The sequence below is a fragment of the Seriola aureovittata genome, chromosome 5, assembly GCF_021018895.1.
Source record: "Seriola aureovittata isolate HTS-2021-v1 ecotype China chromosome 5, ASM2101889v1, whole genome shotgun sequence".
NCBI lineage: Eukaryota > Metazoa > Chordata > Actinopteri > Carangiformes > Carangidae > Seriola > Seriola aureovittata.
In genome coordinates, this window is record NC_079368.1 from 16,454,850 (window position 1) to 16,474,483 (window position 19,634).

A 19,634-nucleotide genomic window follows, 5' to 3' on the forward strand; every position below is an offset into this window, starting at 1 on the left:
ATAAAAAGTCAAAAACGTCATAGTATAGTAAGGCATAAAAAGGCATAAAAATGTCATAATATAGTGAGGCATAAAAAGGCACAAAAACGTCATAGTATAATAAGACATAAAAAAGTCATAGTATAGTAAGGCATAAAAAGGCATAAAAAAGTCATAGTATAGTAAGGCATAAAAAGTCATAAAAATGTCATAATATAGTGAGGCATAAAAAGGCATAAAAAACGTCATAGTATAGTAAGGCATAAAAAGTCAAAAACGTCATGGTATAGCAAGACATAAAATGTCATAGTATAGTAAGGCATAAAACGCCATAGTATAGTAAGGCATAAAAAGTCATATTATAGTAAGGCATAAAAAGTCATAAAATGTCATAGTATAGTAAGGCATAAAACTTCATATTATAGTAAGGCATAAAAAGTCATAAAAATGTCAAAGTATAGTAAGGCATAAAAAGTCATCAGAATGTCATAGTATAGTAAGGCATAAAAAAGTCATAGTATAGTAGGCATAAAACATCATATTATAGTAAGGCATAAAAAGTCATAAAAATGTCATAGTATAGTAAGGCATAAAAAGGCATAAAAAAGTCATAGTATAGTAAGGCATAAAAAGTCATAAAAATGTCATAATATAGTGAGGCATAAAAAGGCATAAAAAACATCATATTATAGTAAGGCATAAAAAGTCACAAAAATGTCATAGTATAGTAAGGCACAAAAAGTCATAAAAACGTCATAGTATAGTATGGCATAAAATGTCATATTATAGTAAGGCATAAAAAGTCATCAAAATGTCATAGTATAGTAAGTCATAAAAAAGTCATAAAAATGTCATAATATAGTGAGGCATAAAAAGGCACAAAAAACGTCATATTATAGTAAGGCATAAAAAGTCAAAAACGCCATAGTATAGTAAGGTATAAAAAGTCATTAAAAGTCATAAAGACGTCATAGTGTAGTAAGGCATGAATCCATCTTAGTAAAGCGGGGCATAAAAAGTCATAAAAACGTTATAGTATAGTAAGGCAAAAAATGCATAAAAACGTCATAGTATAGTAAGGCATAAAAAGTCATAAAAACGTCATAGTATAGTAAGGCATATATCCATCCTAGTATAGTGAGGCCTAAAAATTCATAAAAACGTCATAGTATAATAAGGCATGAAAAGTCATAAAAATGTCATAGTATAGTATGGCATAAAACGTCATATTATAGTAAGGCATAAAAATGTCACAGTATAAAAGGCATAAAAAGGCATAAAAACGTCATAGTATAGTAAGGCATAAAACGTCATATTATAGTAAGGCATGAAAAGTCATAAAAATGTCATAGTATAGTATGGCATAAAATGTCATAGTATAGTATGGCATAAAAAGTCATAAAAATGTCACGGTATAGTAAGGCCTAAAAAGTCATAAAAACGTCATAGTATAGTAAGGCATAAAAAGTCATAAAAATGTCATAGTATAGTAAGATATGAAAAGTCATAAAAACGTCATAGTATAGTAAGGTATAAAAAGTCATAAAAATGTCATAATATAGTGAGGCATAAAAAGGCATAAAAACGTCATAGTATAGTAAGGCATAAAAAGTCAAAAACGTCATAGTTTAGTAAGGCATATATTCGTCCTAGTATAGTGAGGCCTAAAAAGTCTTAAAAACGTCATAGTATGGTAAGATATGAAAATTCATAAAAACGTCATAGTATAGTAAGGTATAAAAAGTCATAAAAAAATCATGGTATAGTAAGGCATAAAACATCATATTATAGTAAGGCATAAAAAGTCATAAAAATGTCATAGTATAGTAAGGCATAAAAAGTCATAAAAATGGAAAAAAAATGAGGAATCAAAACTTTCACAATATATATGTGTATGACACTGAGGTATTTGGGACATATCTCAAAGTACTGTTTAAATTGATGAATTTTTGTGTTTGCTCATATGGTTAAAGCTCCACAGATGGAGACTGATCTCAGGAGCTTTGAGGAAGGACGAGTAACAGCTAAGTGGCCCCGCAGACATGAAGACATCAAGATCAACATCAGCTTGACACGCACATCGAACTTCAAACTTTTGTGATTCAGAGAGAGATCTTGATGTGCCTTGTACCATATCTGTCCTTGATGAACAAATAAAACCAGCCACATCGAAGTGTTAGCTTGTCTGTCTGTGTTGACTTTTGCATCTTTCTGTCATAAGTAATCATCTTTTCTGTAAGGCATGAAAAGTCATAAAAACAACGTAGTATAATACGGCATAAAAATGTCATAGGATATTAAGGCATAAGACCGTCTTAGTATAGTGAGGCGAAAAGAGCCGTGAAAACGACATAGAATAGTAAGGCATAAAAAGTCATGTAAACAACATAGTATAGTGATGCATAAAAAGGTCATAGTATAGTGAGGCCTAAAAAGTCATAAAAACGTCATAATATGGTATGGCATGAAAAGTCATAAAAACGTCATAGTATAGTAAGGCATAAAAAGTCATAAAAATGTCATAGTATAGTAAGGCATAAAAAGTCACAAAAACGTTGTAGTATAGTAAGGCATAAAACGTCATATTATAATAAGGTATAAAAATCATAGTATAGTATGGCATATAAAGTCATAAAAACAACATAGTATAGTATGGCATAAAACGCCCTAGTATAGTAAGGCATGAAAAGTCATAAAAACGACATAGTATAGTAAGGCATAACACGTCATAGTATAGTATGGCATAAAACATCACAAAAACATCATAGTATAGTAATGCATAAAAAGGCATAAAAACGTCATAGTATAGTGAGGCCTAAAAAGTCATAAAAACGTCATGGTATAGAAAGGCATAAAAATTCCTTGGTATAATAAGGTATAAAAAGTCATAAAAACGTCATAGTATAGTATGGTCTAAAAAGGTATAAAATTGTCATAGTATAGTAAGTCATTAAAAGTCAAAACTTCATAGTATAGTAAGGCATGAAAAGTCATAAAAATGTCATAGTATAGTAAGGCATGAAAAGTCATAAAAATGTCACAGTATAGTATGGCATAAAGGGTCATATTATAGTAAGTCATGAAAAGTCATAAAAACGTCATAGTATAGTAAAGCATGAAAAGGCATAAAAACGTCATAGTAAAGTAAGGCATAAAAAGTCATAAAAACGTCATGGTATAGTAAGGCATAAAATGTCATATTATAGTATGGCATAAAAAATCATAGTATAGTAAGGCATAAAAAGTCATTAAAAAAGCATAGCATAGTAAGGCATGAAAAGTCATAAAAACAACATAGTATAGTGTGGCATAAAATGCCCTAGTATAGTAAATCATGAAAAGTCATAAAAACGACATAGTATACTAAGGCATAAAACGTCATAGTATAGTAAGGCATAAAAAGTCATAAAAACGTTAAAGTATAATAAGGTATAAAAATTCATAAAAACTTCATAGTATGGTATGGCATAAAAAGTCATAAAAACATCATAGTATTGTAAGGAATAAAATGTCATAGTATAGTATGGCATAAAACGTCATAGTATAGTAAGGCATAAAAAGTCACAAAAATGTCATAGTATAGTAAGGCATATATCCGTCCTAGTATAATGAGGCCTAAAAAGTCATAAAAAACATAGCATAGTAAGGCATGAAAAGTTATAAAAACAACATAGTATAGTATGGCATAAAACGTCATAGTATAGTAAGCCATAAAAAGTCATAAAAACGTCATAGTATAGTAAGGCATGAAAAGTCATACTATAGTATGGCATAAAACGTCATATTATAGTAAGGCATTAAAGTCATAAAAATGTCATACCATAGTAAGGCATAAAATCTTATAAAAATGTCATAGTATAGTAAGGCATAAAACGTCCTTGTATAGTAAGGTATAAAAAGGAATAAAAACGTCATGGTATAGTAAGGCATAAAAAGTCAGAAAAGGTCATACTATATTGAGGTATAAAAAGGCATAAAACCGTCATAGTGTGGTTAGGTCTAAAAAGTCATAAAATGGTCATAGTATAGTAAGGCATAAAAATGTCCAAAAATGTCATAGTATAGTGAGGCCCAAAAAGTCATAAAAAGTTCATAGTATAGTAAGGCATGAAAATTCACACAAAAGTCATAGTATAGTAAGGAATAAAAAGTCATAAAAACAACATAGTATAGTAGGCATAGAACGTCATAGTGTAGTAAGACATGAAAAGTCATAAAAACGACGTAATATAGTAAGGTATAATAAATCATAGTATTGTCACGAATAAAAAGTCATAAAAATGTCATAGTATAGTAAGGAATAAAAAGTCATAATACATGTCATAGCATATTAGGCATAAAAAGGGATAAAAACGACATAGTGTAGTAAGGCACAAAAATGACCTAGTAGAGTCAGGTGTAAAAGTGATAAAAAAGGACTTTACAGTAAGGCATAAATACATCGTTGTATAGTAAGGCATAAAAAGTCATAAAAACATCATAGAATAGTTAGGCATAAAGTCCACACAGAAAGGCCCCAGGCCTGGGAAGTCATAGTATAGTAAGGCATAAAAACATGATGGCATAGTAAAGCATAAAGTTTTCATAATATAGTAAGCCATAAAAAGTCAGTTAGAGTTGCCAAATAACGTTGGACTGTGGCAGGAATCCTGATTACCCAGAGAGAACCCATGCAGGCACATGGAGAACATGCAAACTCCACACAGAAACGGCCATGGTAGCACAAAAAGTCCTAGTATAGTAAGAAAAAAAAGTCATAGGTATAAAAAAAGACATAGTAAGGCACAAAAACATCATAGTATAGTAAGGCATTAGAGTCACCAGTTAACCTAATGTGCATATCTTTGGACTGTGGGAGGAAACTGGAGTACTATGAGTACCTTTGCACCACCCTGCTGCCCCATAAACAAATCATTGTATAGTAACGCATAAAGACTTCATTGTATAATGAGGTATAAAATGTTACAGTATAGTCAGGTATAAAAGGTCATAGTATGGTAAGGCAACAAAAGTCCCAATAGAGTAAGGCATAAAAAAAAGTTTGTGAGAGGAAGCCGGAGTATTCGGAGAGAAACCACGCAGGCACAGGGAGAACATGCAAACTCCACACATAAAGGTCCCAGGCCTAGGGTTCGAAACCCAGAACCTTCTCACTGTGAGACGACAGTTCTAATCCCTGGATCACCGTGCCGTCCCATAAACTAATCATAGTAAAGTAATGCATAAAAACATCATAAAATAGTACAGAATAAAAATGTCAGAGAATAGTAAGGCATAACAACGTCATAATATAGTAAGGCATAAGAAATGTCATAGTATTCATGGTGACATTTTCATGGGATTTTCAACAGAAATTAAGCTCATACTTTGATATATCCACCATTTTATGTTAGCCTCCTGCTAGCCTACAGAAGAAATAATCCAGGTTTAGTTTGCTAGTTAACACTAGCTAACATGGTTAAATAACATCAGACATTTTTCTTGTGACGCAAGGTATGAATGTGATATTCTCACATGATGTGAACCTTGAGATAGCCCCCACCCTTTAAGTCAATCAAACGCTAGCGTGCCTAAATTGGTTGTCTTGGAGACGTAGCCTCTTGGATGGCACATTGGAATTATCTAATATAACTTCACTCCAAACATAGTGCAAAGGAGTTCACTCAAATATTGGTAGGGACAATTCTGTCCTCCCAAAATATTGGTAAGGATATGTCCCTACCGCCCTTGACATAAAGTAAAACTAAAAATATGGTTTTTGCAGAGTAACTAAATTCAAAATATTCAAAACAAAACCTGTAGAATCGACTGTGGAAAACAGCATTATGCATTACAGCATCTAGTCTGGCTCTTAGTTTACTGGCAAGTGATCTTTTGCCCCACTACTTAATTACTGTGCATCTTGGGGTGTTTAATTATGCAAGCTTTGGTTTGCAGTCTGTTGTTGTCTCTTGGCTATAATTGATCTGCTGTGGTGCTGAATGCAGTGTGGTGCAAGCATAATGGACACAGTCCAATTCCAACTATGTTTTTTGTGCTTTTTGCTACAAAGCCCAGACATAAAATTCTTTAACATTAATAACCTATCACCAATTCATCCATCTGTTAGTCCATAAATTAGGATTGTTTAGGATTACTGCTACAATATTACAAAGACTTATTTATCATATGTCCCTTCAAACCCTGCTGGGCACTTTGCTAATTATGATGGAGCACAAGGAGTACAGTTATATAGATTTTAAATATCGAAAAATTAGGGAGAAAAACAAAGAGATTGAGGCGCACAGAGACAAACAATTAGAAACAGAGACTACAGAAATCAGTCACAAGAGGGGGTAAGATTGCAAAAGTAACACACAGAGGACAGGCGGGCAGGGTGAGCAAAGAGAGAAATAGTCTTACCCAGTATGTTCTCATGTCTCATTAGGACGGTCTGGTAGATTTCAGTCTCTCTGAACCAACTGGCCTCCTCAGTGGTGAAAAAAACTTTAACAGCCACTCGTTCTCCCCTCCACCTGCCCATCCACACCTCTCCATACCTCCCCTTGCCGATCTGCTTCACCATCTGAATCTGCTTGGCTATCGTTCTCTGGACCTAAGGAGGAGCATAAGGCGGGAAACATTTCGATACAGTTTAGCATAACATGACAGCATCATTACATTCTAGCCTGTGCTTAAAATCAAGAAAATTTAAGGGTTAGCGATCCTCAGATGGATGTATGAGCCAGCAAAATGAGGAGGTGTTTTTTATTTCCTAACACACTAGCTTTCACAAATAGAAAAATGCAAATAAAGATATATAAACATCTTGCAGGTATGAAATTCACAATCTATCCCTTATCTCATCACATGTGCAAAATGACATGGGCACTGATGAGGGCATACAGTGGATCCATGGAACATCTTTTTGATATAACAGGTGTTTTGACTGCAATATGGGTAACTCACCAATAGAGGGAGCCCTGAGCCAGAGCCAGAGCTTTGTGACTGCTCTATCAGGTCCTTCAGAGATTCTCCAGGGGGAATGTAGGTCTCATCCTGCTCCAGACCAATACTGTACCGAGGACGAGACTCCTGGCGCTTATACCTGCAAAACAGCATTATTCAGCACACATCCTTATAAAACTACCATTATATTTTGACAAGAAGCACACACTGTATATTATAATATGTATTATAAATGGAAGAAAAGAGGTCCCCAGAGAGTGGTGCTGTAAAACCTACAAAGTGTGTGAAGGAGTATCTGTTTGTGTTTGACTGTTCAATAGTTTGGTGTAATTACCTGAAGTAGCAGAAGACAATAATGACAGCCAACATAATGCTGCAAATAGAGACTGAGATCAACAAGGCCATGTGGTGGATCTTTCCATCTACATAGACTAGAGAGGGGTAGGTAAAGAGGTGAAAAATGGGGAGGGGAGTAGGTAGAGAACAAAAGACAGACATGTCAGGAAAGTAAAAAAAAAAAAAAAGCATGAGTCACATGTTATCCACAATAATGTGATGAATTTGCAACAACTGGACATTCTCAAGAAAAATGCACGGAATCATTTTCTGCTCAAGAAACTTAACCTGAAACAAAGAAAGGTGATGTCTGTATGGATCTCTGATGTCCAGAATAGGAAAAAAAAAGAGCATGGGTAGGAAACGAATAAAATTATACCAAGAAATCAGTCATCCTTACAAGTCACTTGAACGAACTGGTGTACAGTAAATCAAGTACAAATCATATTTCACTCATCAATTTTTCATTTTCTTCTGGCACACACTTTTCCCTCAAGGCCCAAGTCAACAGCGAGAGGAAGCCCTCAGCCTAGTCGATGAATTCTCTTCCTGATCCCCTATGATAGGGTTTCAGATTGATGACTCTGCCCTCAGTCTCTGCTGGGGCTGGTGATTTCCCTGGGAATCTAGGCTTACTGTCTCTCAAATACACAAAAAGGCTCTCACACTCACACATAAAGTATAGTGTTGTACACAGTTGAGACCTCAGTACTCTCTTGACGCCCAGTGGCTTTGCTGAGCTCTATGCAGGACATTTTGACAGTAACTCCCGCTGTCTCCCCCACTTCAGAGGTCTTTGACTCTCTGACATTGTCATGATATCTCTATCTCTGAATCCTGTGTGCTGTAACACCATCGGTCACAGTTCTTGGCCCTCTCCATATCACTGTCACCGCCACACTGTCACTGTCACCTGCCAACCATAGAACAAGTGGCTCTGTAAAGTCTTCCTTGTGTTTCATGGGCGAGAAAGAGTTGAGGAGGGATGAGAGTAGATGGATAAACTTACGAGGTGGTTTGAGCGGTGGCAGTGTAGGATGCAGGTTTTTGTTACAGTAATCTTGGTCCGTACAGCACTCTAGTGATCTCCTTTGACGTGAGCTCCCTGTGTCCTATAAGACAGAGATATGCATTATGTTTCTCATGTTTATTCCTTAGTGCTAAATGAATTAACTGATTAGTTGTTTGGCAGAGATAATCATTGATTTATAAAGTATAATATCAAAACACACAAACATTTGCTAGTTCCACTTTCGCTTTTACGTGCTTGATGTCATAGTATATTTAAAATCTTGAGATTATAGATCATTGATCAAACAAAACAGAAACCTCAAAGATCTTACCTTGGGTTCTAGGAAAATGTGATGTACATTTCCCATTATTGTTGAATTAATTAATCAGCAATGAAAATAATTGTTCTAATAATCTAAATCAGGTTGTTAAAAACAAAATTTTGTAAAGCTCTGAAATAGAAGATACAAAGGAAATGGTTGCAAAAGGGACGGGTCATGCAGATTGTTAGAGTCATCTACTCACCCTACACTGGAACTCTGAGCCAACAAGCCCCAGGCAACCTGCAGTCTGGACCGGCACCCCTCCCTCCTCCTCCACCATGGTAAAACAGTAACCATCAGTCCTGGAAAATAAGGCTTAGCTAAAGTAAGTACAACCTATGCCATTATTTTATCATTTAATTTATCATTTTGTACTGAACAGCTTGAACTTGTGCTATATATATATTTTTTTGTATTTCCTCTCCTTACCTGCATGTGTTATTGGTTGAATCTTCTGGACAGTGGTGATAGCAGTGACACCACAGTAGTCTTTGGGAGGACGAAGCAGGAGCTGTGCTGCCACTAGTCTCCTTCCCACTCTCCACTGCCTCCTTACTGGATGCTCTTAGCAGCATACTGTCCAATATGTTGCCTATAAAACAGACAGAATGAGATAACAGGAGAAATTTAGCTAGAAGAGAGACAGAAACAAAATGTTGAAATCACAGACTTAAATCATACATAATTATTATTATTATTATCATTATTATTATTTTATTTTTTTTTTTTTTACAGAGGACAGAGTACAGTGTCAACACTGCCATGGGCAAGGGCTGCATCATTAGAGTCATCAAAGAACCGATAATATCTGCAATATAAAAAATTTAAAAAAAATAAATCTGCAAGTATTTGCAATAACACAGCCAGACCTAGGTGTTTCATTATCTGTGAAGCTTGAGTTAAAAAAGATATTAAGATTGAGACAGGAGATATAGCAAATATTTAATATTCATTGGAACATGTTCCAAAATCCTGAACTTGTTCAGGCAGAAATTTCAAGTTGTGCTGATTGATTGATCTACTAGATACCCATATAGCCAACATACCTTTTGCAATAAGGTTATGTTACACTGTCAATACTCCACTCTGTTGACCCTCTTTGCTCTGATCCACTGCTTATTTGCAACCACTGTTGTTACACTAAAAACATTTGCTCCTACCACTTACTACCCCTCTAGCATGTCCGTTGTGAGGCAGTGTTTCGGCTTTGTTCTGTCAGTGTTTGTCCAAATGAGGTTGTGAGGCTACTGATCTCTCACAGATCTCCTTTTAGATTGTAAATTTACTGTGTTTTTTGCACATGTGTTATGATGGATTGATGCTGTAGTTCATGTGATTGTACTACTGTAATACTGCTTCTGTTGTTCATGGTGCGCTTCATGAGCCCAAACACCGTTAGCATGGACCTGCAGGGTTGTAAGTTCCCGTGGGGGAGAAGTCTTTATTCCCCGGTCTCTGCTGTGCCGGTGTATACTTGCAGGGAGTGACGGGGTCAGAGCCAAGATGGCAAATATCTGCTCTGTATATCATAAATCCATTCCACGTGAGCTGGCTGACTGAACTTAAACATAATTTATGCAGTGAAACGGACAATGAATCTATTGAATTCAAAATATATATATCTAAATAAATAAAATGGATGAGAGAAAACTTTTCTATACAAGCAATGTATAGCAAAAAGAAAACCAAACTGAGCTCAAACACCTGATACGGTGAAATGTGTTCACTCACAGCAGATGTTTTTTAACTCTTACAACTGATACAGCTCCCAAGACCTAGAACGAAGCTCTATTCCCCTGTTATCCGATTTCAAAAGGGCACCTGTTTGTCACTTGAGTAAAAAAAAAGGATAACGGAAGTGTCTTTCCTTCATGGCTTTTAAGATTTTCATTCATTCCAGCATGATCATTGAGACCAGATGCCTAACAGCTGCAAGCGGAGATCACCCAAAATAAGCATGAGTCCTTCCTCTATGAAAAAAAACTACTAGCAGATACAGAATCTGTTCCCCTACTCCTCTTTCAACCTCTCCTTCCCAAGTTCAGATTTCTTTTTAAGCAGATGCTTTTCACAAAGTCTGAGAATCAATAAACACATAGAATGTGTGAAAGGGCACACTCACAATGTATGAACAAATCATGTACTTTTATTTCTCACCACAACTGTCCTCATAGTGAAACAGTGACATACAGTGAAGCATACGTGATAGGGATAACCTTCTTAGAAATTCAAAGCAAAAAATCTTTTTTTTTTATAGTTTTTATATAGGTCAGAAAATACTGTACATTTTTCAAGCTATGAAAAAAAAGACTAATTGCTCACTCTTGCAGAAATGGACGTGTGATGAATGGTCAACCAAGCCAACACTGGCTGTGTATGACTGCCCACTTCTTATGGATTTTAGTTTATCTTGTTGAGGGATTTAAAGCTATATAGTCCTCAAGTGCAACATGAGAATAGAGGCTTTTGGAGTATTATGGTCTTCATGAAAAATGTGTAAAGCATAAAAGCCAACACGTCTCAGATGTCATGATGGTGGGTCTTGCTTATCTACAATAAAAAGCTTATCTATCCACACAACGAGTAGGTTAGTCATAGCTAAGTACACTTTGTGGCTAATACGACCCAGCAGTAGCACGGCAGTGTGACCACTTTCCAACTGTCTACAGCTGAGATATTTTCTGGTGTTTTTAAAATCACCTGTGTTTTTGCACCCTTAACTCATGTGGTCAACCAAAGTCAACTTTCATGGAAGTATAAGCACAATTACTTTAAATAAGGGACTGACCTAGTGTACATCCAAAGTCAAAATGCATAATTTTGTTGGTATATTATAATTGATTGTGAACCCTCAGAAATTACAGCCGGATCATTCACTGGTCTGAAATCCCCATTTAAAATACAATGAATCAAAGAACTTTGTACATGACAAAGTGCTGCCTCATGAAACATTGTTGTGTATCTCCATGTTCTTTTATAGGATATTTCATTTTGGAATACATCCTAAAAACGAACTAGCAAGGACAAACCTTTTTCCAGTGGCACTTCAAGAGGGGTGTGGCTAAAGAATGGCAATGGCATTTCATATTCAAATGTGTAAACCAATGAAAAGTCCCCCAGTGAGTACCACTGTGAATGGAAACTCACACAGTCTTAAGTGACCATATAGCAATGAGGTTCCGTTAGCGTGCTCATTGGATAGGAAGATAACAATCTATAAAGAGCCTCACCTGTGAAAAACAAATTGGATTAGATGGACACTTGCAAATGTGCTTTATAGTTTCAGGACAGTTATATAAGCTGTCCATCAGACATAAGATAATGGGTGGTATCTTCTCTTTCATCTGAGCTCAGCTGTCTTTCTCAAAACATCAAAGACCTTCCTCTGGGGATAAAAGCTTAAAGCTCTCTAAAAGACACACACATGCATGCATTAATACACACATAAGCCAGAAATGTATGCACATGCACACACGTGCTTTAAAAATGTCTCTTTCTTCCGTGATATATTTCAATAATGTCACTAATATTTTATGTACTTTGTTGTCAGTGTGTTGCACTTGTGCTTTATGGCCTTCATGAATCAGTATTCACAAAAAGTTGCCAAACTTAAAGTGATATTGACTTAAGAAACTCAGGCTCAAAGAAAGTAAATTCACAGCTAATGCTATTGGAAAGATTAAAAAGCTGTAGCTTGCCAATTATATTCTGATGTGAGGCTTTGATTTTCTGCTTTGTGTTACAATCCAGGAGCGAATTGCTGTTGAATGGATGAGGTGGTGGGGCTCATTCATCTCATTCATGGTGACAGTGATAAATATGACTATGTGCCAACTAGTAAGAAGCATACTGATGTGAGCTGACATCGATTTTTTTTTTTAGTTTGTCAGTGCTCGTGCCAAATCCCAAGTCCCATTTTGTTTTCCTTTCTTTCATCAGTAAGGAAGGGTGTGTGACATTCAACAGAAAACATAACATAAATAAATGAAACAAAAGATAAGAAAACAAGAATTCACTACAGTAGGTTCATAATAAACAAGTTTCATTTGCTCAAGGGAAACTATCAGTCAAAAATAACCTGAGCATTTTTTTTCAGACTATTATAGCCACTTGTCATCGAGCATTTCCCTTTGTAAATGTCTCTCTTGTACACACTGATAATGTGTTGACAATACCGCGAGAGAGGGACGGTGGGGTTTAAAGGGGTCACATTAACAACTGACCGATTTGAGAGAAAGGGAGCGAGGAAGAGTAGGAGGGGGAGAAGAACAGGGGATTAACAAATGAGAAGTGACAGAACTGCGGGGAACTGGTGGGTAGTTTAGCAGCACACAGAGGGGACAGAGCAGAGACCACTGGCCTTTTCCACCCTCTCTCTCACTCGGTTCCCCCTCCCTCCCGTCACTTACTCCATCCCACTCCCTAATGCTCACTCACTTTGTGTTTCACTTGTTGCCGACTTCTCTCTCTCCAGCTTCCTTCTTCATTCTATATCTGTTTCTCAGGCCCTTCTCTCTCTTTCCCACATGTACCTTTTCAATTAACTGACATTCACAGCCTTTTCTTCCTCTATTCAAAGCTACTCATGTCCTTTCTTCTCCTTTTTTTTTTTGCTTTGTTCTCCAACCTCACAATCTTCCTTTACCCCGCCCTTTTTTCCTCTTCTCATCTTCCACTTTCTTTGCCCCGTCTTCCCTATGTGAGTCCAGAGGATTGTCATGTGAGGTGCTGCTGTGCTGTTGACAAAACACAGCCTTTCACATCCATCCTGCACCTGGGATTTCTGGCTGCTGCGCTTTCTCTCTCTCTCTCTCTGTGTGTGTGTGTGTGTGTGTGTGTGTGTGTGTGTGTGTGTGTGTGTGTGTGTGTGTGTGTGTGAGAGAAAAGACAGGGAGAGAAGCAAAATGAAAGAAAAGTCTCAACCCGTGGAGAATGCTGTTAAATTAATAAATGCTCCTTGCACAAAACCTAACTGGAGGCTTAGGTGAAACTATCAACCCAATATTTACTGAATTATCTGATTTAAACAAGACACTATTACAGGAATCCCGGTAAAAAAATGCATTTCATAAGTGTTATTTGCTGGCAGCTATAATGCTCTATAGCATTTGTGTGAATCTGTGTTTTTTCACAGTCACAGTCACATTAAAAAGAGTGATCATTATTTGTGTCTTTTCAGTACGTTGAAATACCTCATCATTGACCATATTTTCCTGACACTTTATGATATATCATTGACGAAATTGCATTATCCGAACACTAACACTGCCTGACTCACGGCTCCTGCCTTTGGAAATATCATGACTATCTCTATCTAATAATCATGATCCAGCTCCCTTCAGCTTAGTTTTTGTTCTTGATTTTCTCGGTTTTTGTTGTCTTTGTCTTCTGTCTGTAGATTTTTCCACTAATCCTGTGGTAATGAGCACTTTTTTTATGAGCCTGTCCCATCTGTCTGTGGGAGAGAGAGTGACTACTGTAAAAAAATTCTGCTGCTATTTTTTCTAAAGCAAATACATAGATTCTGGCTGGTGAGAAAACTGTACACATTGTCGTAAACTGTTTCATAAAGACATATGGTAGCCTTTCATTGATAATGTATTCAAAAGTTGGACTGAACGTTGGTCATTTTAAGAATAATTTTAGAAACATGGAGAATAAGAAAATGCTGCTCCTGTGGTCTGCTCCTGGCTGCTATGGGAAAGGCCCATGTAAAAACAAGACCGCACTGACCAGTGAGGCTGCAGTCCAAACCTTTCTAAGTGCCACTAATGTCAAAACATGCTTAAAGCTAAGCGATTTGTGCTCTGAAACTGGCCAAATTTCCCAGCACTTCATTGACACTATAATTGTTTCAAGCTCTTTCACTGAAATTACTTTTCAGATACCGGTGTGAGCTTTCAGGTCTCCCCTATAGGCTTTTTCAAGCTTGATGGCAGGATATAGGGGCCACTGTCAACACGCAATTAACAGCCGTGCCCCCCCCCCCCCCCCCCCCCCAAAAAAAGCTAAAGGCCCCTTTTCAACAGATGTTGCTTTGTACAAACTAAAACACAAAAAAGACTAAGAAAACAGATATTTAGATAGTCAAAGGGAAGAGAAGTGAGGGAGAGGGATATTGTGCATGAGAGAACAAGATGAAGAGAGGAGATTCAGGGGAAAATAGACAGACACAGGGAAATAGAAAGACAGAGAAGATATTCATTAGTCATCCTGGCCATGTCAAACAAGGCCTACCAGAAAAGCCCTTTCAGCGAGCCCATGTAAACACTACCCACCCCCCCCCTTCCACTTAGGACACACTCATTTGACAATACCGCTCCCCTGCTCCCTCCTTCTCCCCTTTAAGTAGTAGTTCATCTTCCTGGTGTTTGACAGTGCCGTCTGTACAGCAAAAGAAACATGAAAGGTGAAAGGTTTTTTTTCTTTTCCTCCTGCTCTCTCTCTCTACCACTCTTAAGTCTGTGCCTCTCTCTCTCCACTTCCATGTACTTTCAGTGCCTGGTCTTATCTCCATATTCTTCTTCCTGTCAATGTTGAGATGAGCCGGGCAATCCCACATGTGGAGGAATGTCTTAATGAACCCCAGTTTGTGATCTGGAGGCTGGATGCTGGGAAGCTGAGGCTGTCTCTCTTGCTGTTTCTGCTAAACTTGCTTTAAAATTCAAATTTGTTTCACCCTTGGTTCCTGTGACAAAGCTCACTCTTAGTTTTCTCATCTTTATTGCTTATTTGACCATGTTAACTTTACACCATTTTGAGATACAGAAAACTTTACAACATTATAATTACTCTACTCATAGAGTAGAGTAGTTAGTAGTAGTAGCTACGCAGATTTCCTTACACTTTTACACCAAAGTTGGAATAAGAGGTTGTACCTATTGACTGGTGTTTCCTTAGCTTCTCAATCTCTAGCTCATAGGCACAGTCTTATAGCTGATGTATATGTTTTTGTGCCTTTGGGGCAGGAAGACGTTATGCATCATTATTCCTCTCCACCCCTTTTTCCTTTTACAACTTTCAAATGAACCCCACTCTGCTTTTCCTTCCCTACATAGTTCTTACACCACATTGTTCCTTTTTTCTCCCACATTTCAACACCTCTTGATTCATCCGCTTTCCTAAAACTCACAGATACATTTTGATTAAAGGTGTTATTACTTCAGGCATAAATAGACATACAAGAACTTTCAATGCAGAGGGAAATATAGCAACCACGATTTGAATTTAATCAAATCTTTCCATCAGTCATTCAGTCCTATAAGGAAAAATATGTAGGTAAAAAGTTTAGAACCTATCCAAAAAGCTCTGCAACCAGGACTGAGACCGACCACCAAGTAGCCAGTCAGGAAATATGGAAGTGATGTCATGTGGCTTAGAAAGAAAACAGCTTTTAAGAGGTTTTCTTTAGCAAGAACGGCACAATGAAAGTAGTGAGAGTAGGGATCAGGAAAGCTTTTGGAGCTGCATTCAGCCCTTCTATCCTCCAACACAACAGCATCATCAACAGCTCTTCAAGCATTCCTCCATTATGTCACACTGATGAATGATGCAGTAATGAGCCAGTGCCACTCTCTGGTTATACAGCTGTCATCTGCCAGCTGTATGCTGCAACCAGTGTGTGTGTGTATGTGTGCATCCCCTTTCATGGGGATGAGTGACAGGTACACAAGGATCCCGGAACTCTGAGTTCACTCCAGAAGGCCCTCAGCGTTCCCTTTGGAATACAAGGAAATGATGGTGTCGGCCCTTAACGGAGGTGTGAGGGAGCAAAGCAAAGAAAAGAGAGAAAGAAGACCAGCTGGTCTCTTCATCAAAAGCTCCTTTGCTCCTTCTCATGGCCATATGTGGGCTCCTACTCATCACAAAACAGCCCACATCATTTCACAGACACTGGGCAGCTGGAGCAGTGGGCTGTGGCTCTGTACAGTAAGTAATTCTGATGCCACTGGTTCAGAAGTGGCTTGTAAACTTTGTCTTGATTTGATGAGTAACACCTAAAGCTGATTTGTCATAAAGATAAAAGCCACGGATGCATGTAAGGAACCAATGAAGATTATGATACATGGTACAATAACTACTGTTGGAGTTAATGTTGCAGCTTAATTATCAGGCCTAGCAACAGTGGATTTATAGGATCCATTGTTGCCATAGTGTCGCCCTGAGCTTTCCATCAATCTGATTAACTTTATTTGATGTGTCTGGCACTGAATATCCCCAGCTACCTGTTCATTAATAAATAATAATATTGAATTTACTGTAGTAGCTTTACTCTACTGTTTATCACCATATCATTCACCTAATAAACACTATTGAAGCCCAAATCAGCACACGGAGGCATTGCTTAAATGTAACCACGAGAACAGCTGGCTGATAAAAACATTTACTTCAAAGTTCAAATGTTATAGTTCAACAGAGTTGATGCATTTCACAATGTATGCAAAGAAGATGGATAATGTCCTCCTACATCTCTTTTCAAATAACTGCAGTGGAAGACAAATGAGGCTACAAGAAGCATCTCCTCCAGATCCTTTAAAGCAGCTGCTCTTTCATTCTATGAGACTAATGTGTATGTCACAAAGGAATGCTTTAACATGTGCAAGAGCACACAGAGTAACACAACATGTACAGTGCCTGGCACAATATCAACGTATCAGAGTAAACATATTCTACTGCAACACAACATTCTCTGATAAAGGGCCATCACTCAGCCATATACTTTTACAAAGGTGAAATATAATCTAGAAAAACTATTTACGAACAGATAAAAATTAGTATAAGAGAAGAGGAAAAGAAAAAGAAGAAAGGTTGGTTTGATAAGCAGCATTCTGGTTTACTCCGTCTTTCTTTTTGCATCTGGGTTCATTCAATTTGCTCTATCATGGCACAAAAATAACCAACACTAGTCATGAAGCTCTTCCACACGCAAACACATGAAACATCTGCGTAAACCACAGTGACTGTGGCAATTACTGACATCAAATGAACTGTTGATGAACTTTTGCCAATTAGTTCCATTGGGGGATTCACTGTCAGAGAGCCTGGTGTTTGTCCTTTTTATGCGTGTTTGTTCTGCAACAATTCTAAACAATCTTAACCTAACCACAAATCAGACTTTAGATCCACAGCCTTCAACATGTGGTTTCTAATTTAAACTTATAGCTATTGCCGAAAACACTTCGAACTATATATGTGTGTGATCCAGTGACGCAGATCTGAAATCTAAACTTCTTCAGTTTAGGGTGTCTAATGCTCGAATGGCAAAGATTATGCTTCGTCTTTCAGATCTTAACAATGGTTACAACAACAATCCTTAAATGGTAAAAAACAGATTTCACATCCAAACCAAAATGAAATGTTTTACGAACAAAAAAAATAGGTTAACAAAGCCTCCTTTAGTGGCCTGATCAACTGTCTGACCAAAGCATATCAACACTGTGAACCAGCACTCTCTTTTGAAAGGCTACAGGTGATATCATTACACATGTAACTACCCTATAATCTGAATCAGTTTTGTCACAGAAAACAGCATGCTTAGACGATGATGCACACCCATCACAGAGTAATAAGTACCATTAGGTTACAATATACACACCCATACACTCCATTCAAACTTGGCAGCTATTTTTACCATATTGGATATTCTATTCCCATGATATCATCATGTGACTCATTGTTCCATCATGGTGGTGGTATGCAAAAATCATGCCGATAAACTGATAAACAATATAGCAACTGAAGTTTAGAAATCCACACACTATGTATACTGTAACAGAGCAATTACAAACAAACACACACACACACACACACACTCTCCCGAGTCAAAGGTGCTTGTGGGAAATGGAGAATCGCAGCATGGTAGAGATAGTTTGCATTTTTGGGAGATGTAATCCTCTGCTAGAAACAGGGGGGAGTTGAAGTCTAGTCATATGATGCCACCTTATATGTGTGTGGTGTGTGTGTGTGGTGTGTGGGTGTGTGTGTGTGTCATGTTCGTATCTGTCAATATATCGAGAGTTAAGTTAAACTACTTAAAAGTAAAACAACTTAGAGACACACAATCACATTACCTACAGCAGTTGAGAGTGTCTATATAGTAAGTCTTTAAAGGTTAGAAACAAGAAGCAATCTTTTCAAAATCACTTAAGACCTGACAGATTTAGCTCCTTTCCCCTGCTAACTCAGTGCTCTCTTATCACACATTTTATAGAAAGGTACAATCTAAAAAAAAAAAAAAAAAAAGTACAACATTGCACAGTTACAAGGTAAGCATCATTAAACTGGGCTCTAATTAAATCCAACTTTTTCAAAAAACACTGATGCTATACAGTTACTCATCTCATGGTCAGCACCATACACAGGTACACAAATACACTCCTTCCTGGAAGGCTGAGAAACTTCACCACTTCAAAACACCCATTTTCTGCATCATTTGCTTAAATAAATACTTCAAGTGACACACAAACTTTAAATACACAGCACACCGTGAAGAAAGCCATAAAGGACAAGCAACTGTCGAGTGGCGAGAGATGTTTAAAAGGGGCTCTGTGCAGAGGGAGGGCAGAAGTTACAAATCTCAATGTAGATTTAGACCTCGAGTCAACATTGACTGAAATTAAATGCTAATTCAAAGGCCAATTGTGAGTCTGGCATTTGTAAAAACCTTAATAGCTCAATGGGCAAACTGCTGGTTCCAAATATTCAGCCAACAAGTTCAACTTTGTTCATTTGGTATGCACACAAATAGCTTGATTCCAGTGAATGTTCAGATTAAGATTTGTTTAAACTGTTTACACAGGTCACAGTAACCAAACATTCACAGTAACCCAGGTCAAGCTGTTTCGAGGGTAATTTCTGGAATGATATGTAGTATCATACAGGCTGACAAGAGACAGGAAGATAAACTGAAAATGTAAGCACTTTGTTTGAGCTGTTTTTGACCAAGGGTTTGATTTAAATTGTGATATGAAAGCTGTTGCTCTTTTGGTCCAAAAACATGACATTTTTCCAACCACTTAATGCTATCTAAAAAAGATG

The 19,634-nt window shown here is 37.2% G+C and overlaps 1 protein-coding gene across 1 annotated transcript in view; it reads right to left on the reverse strand.

Annotated features, from left to right (window-relative positions):
- Nucleotides 1-19,634, reverse strand: part of bmpr1ba (bone morphogenetic protein receptor, type IBa) — a 40,081-nt gene that overhangs the window by 12,973 nt on the left and 7,474 nt on the right. The window contains exons 3-8 of the mRNA XM_056377041.1: nt 9,027-9,189; nt 8,800-8,899; nt 8,273-8,375; nt 7,262-7,358; nt 6,928-7,066; nt 6,382-6,574 (exon numbers count right to left, since the gene is read on the reverse strand). Of these exons, the coding sequence (XP_056233016.1) occupies nt 6,382-6,574; nt 6,928-7,066; nt 7,262-7,358; nt 8,273-8,375; nt 8,800-8,899; nt 9,027-9,189 (795 nt within the window). The remainder of the gene's footprint in view (nt 1-6,381; nt 6,575-6,927; nt 7,067-7,261; nt 7,359-8,272; nt 8,376-8,799; nt 8,900-9,026; nt 9,190-19,634) is intronic.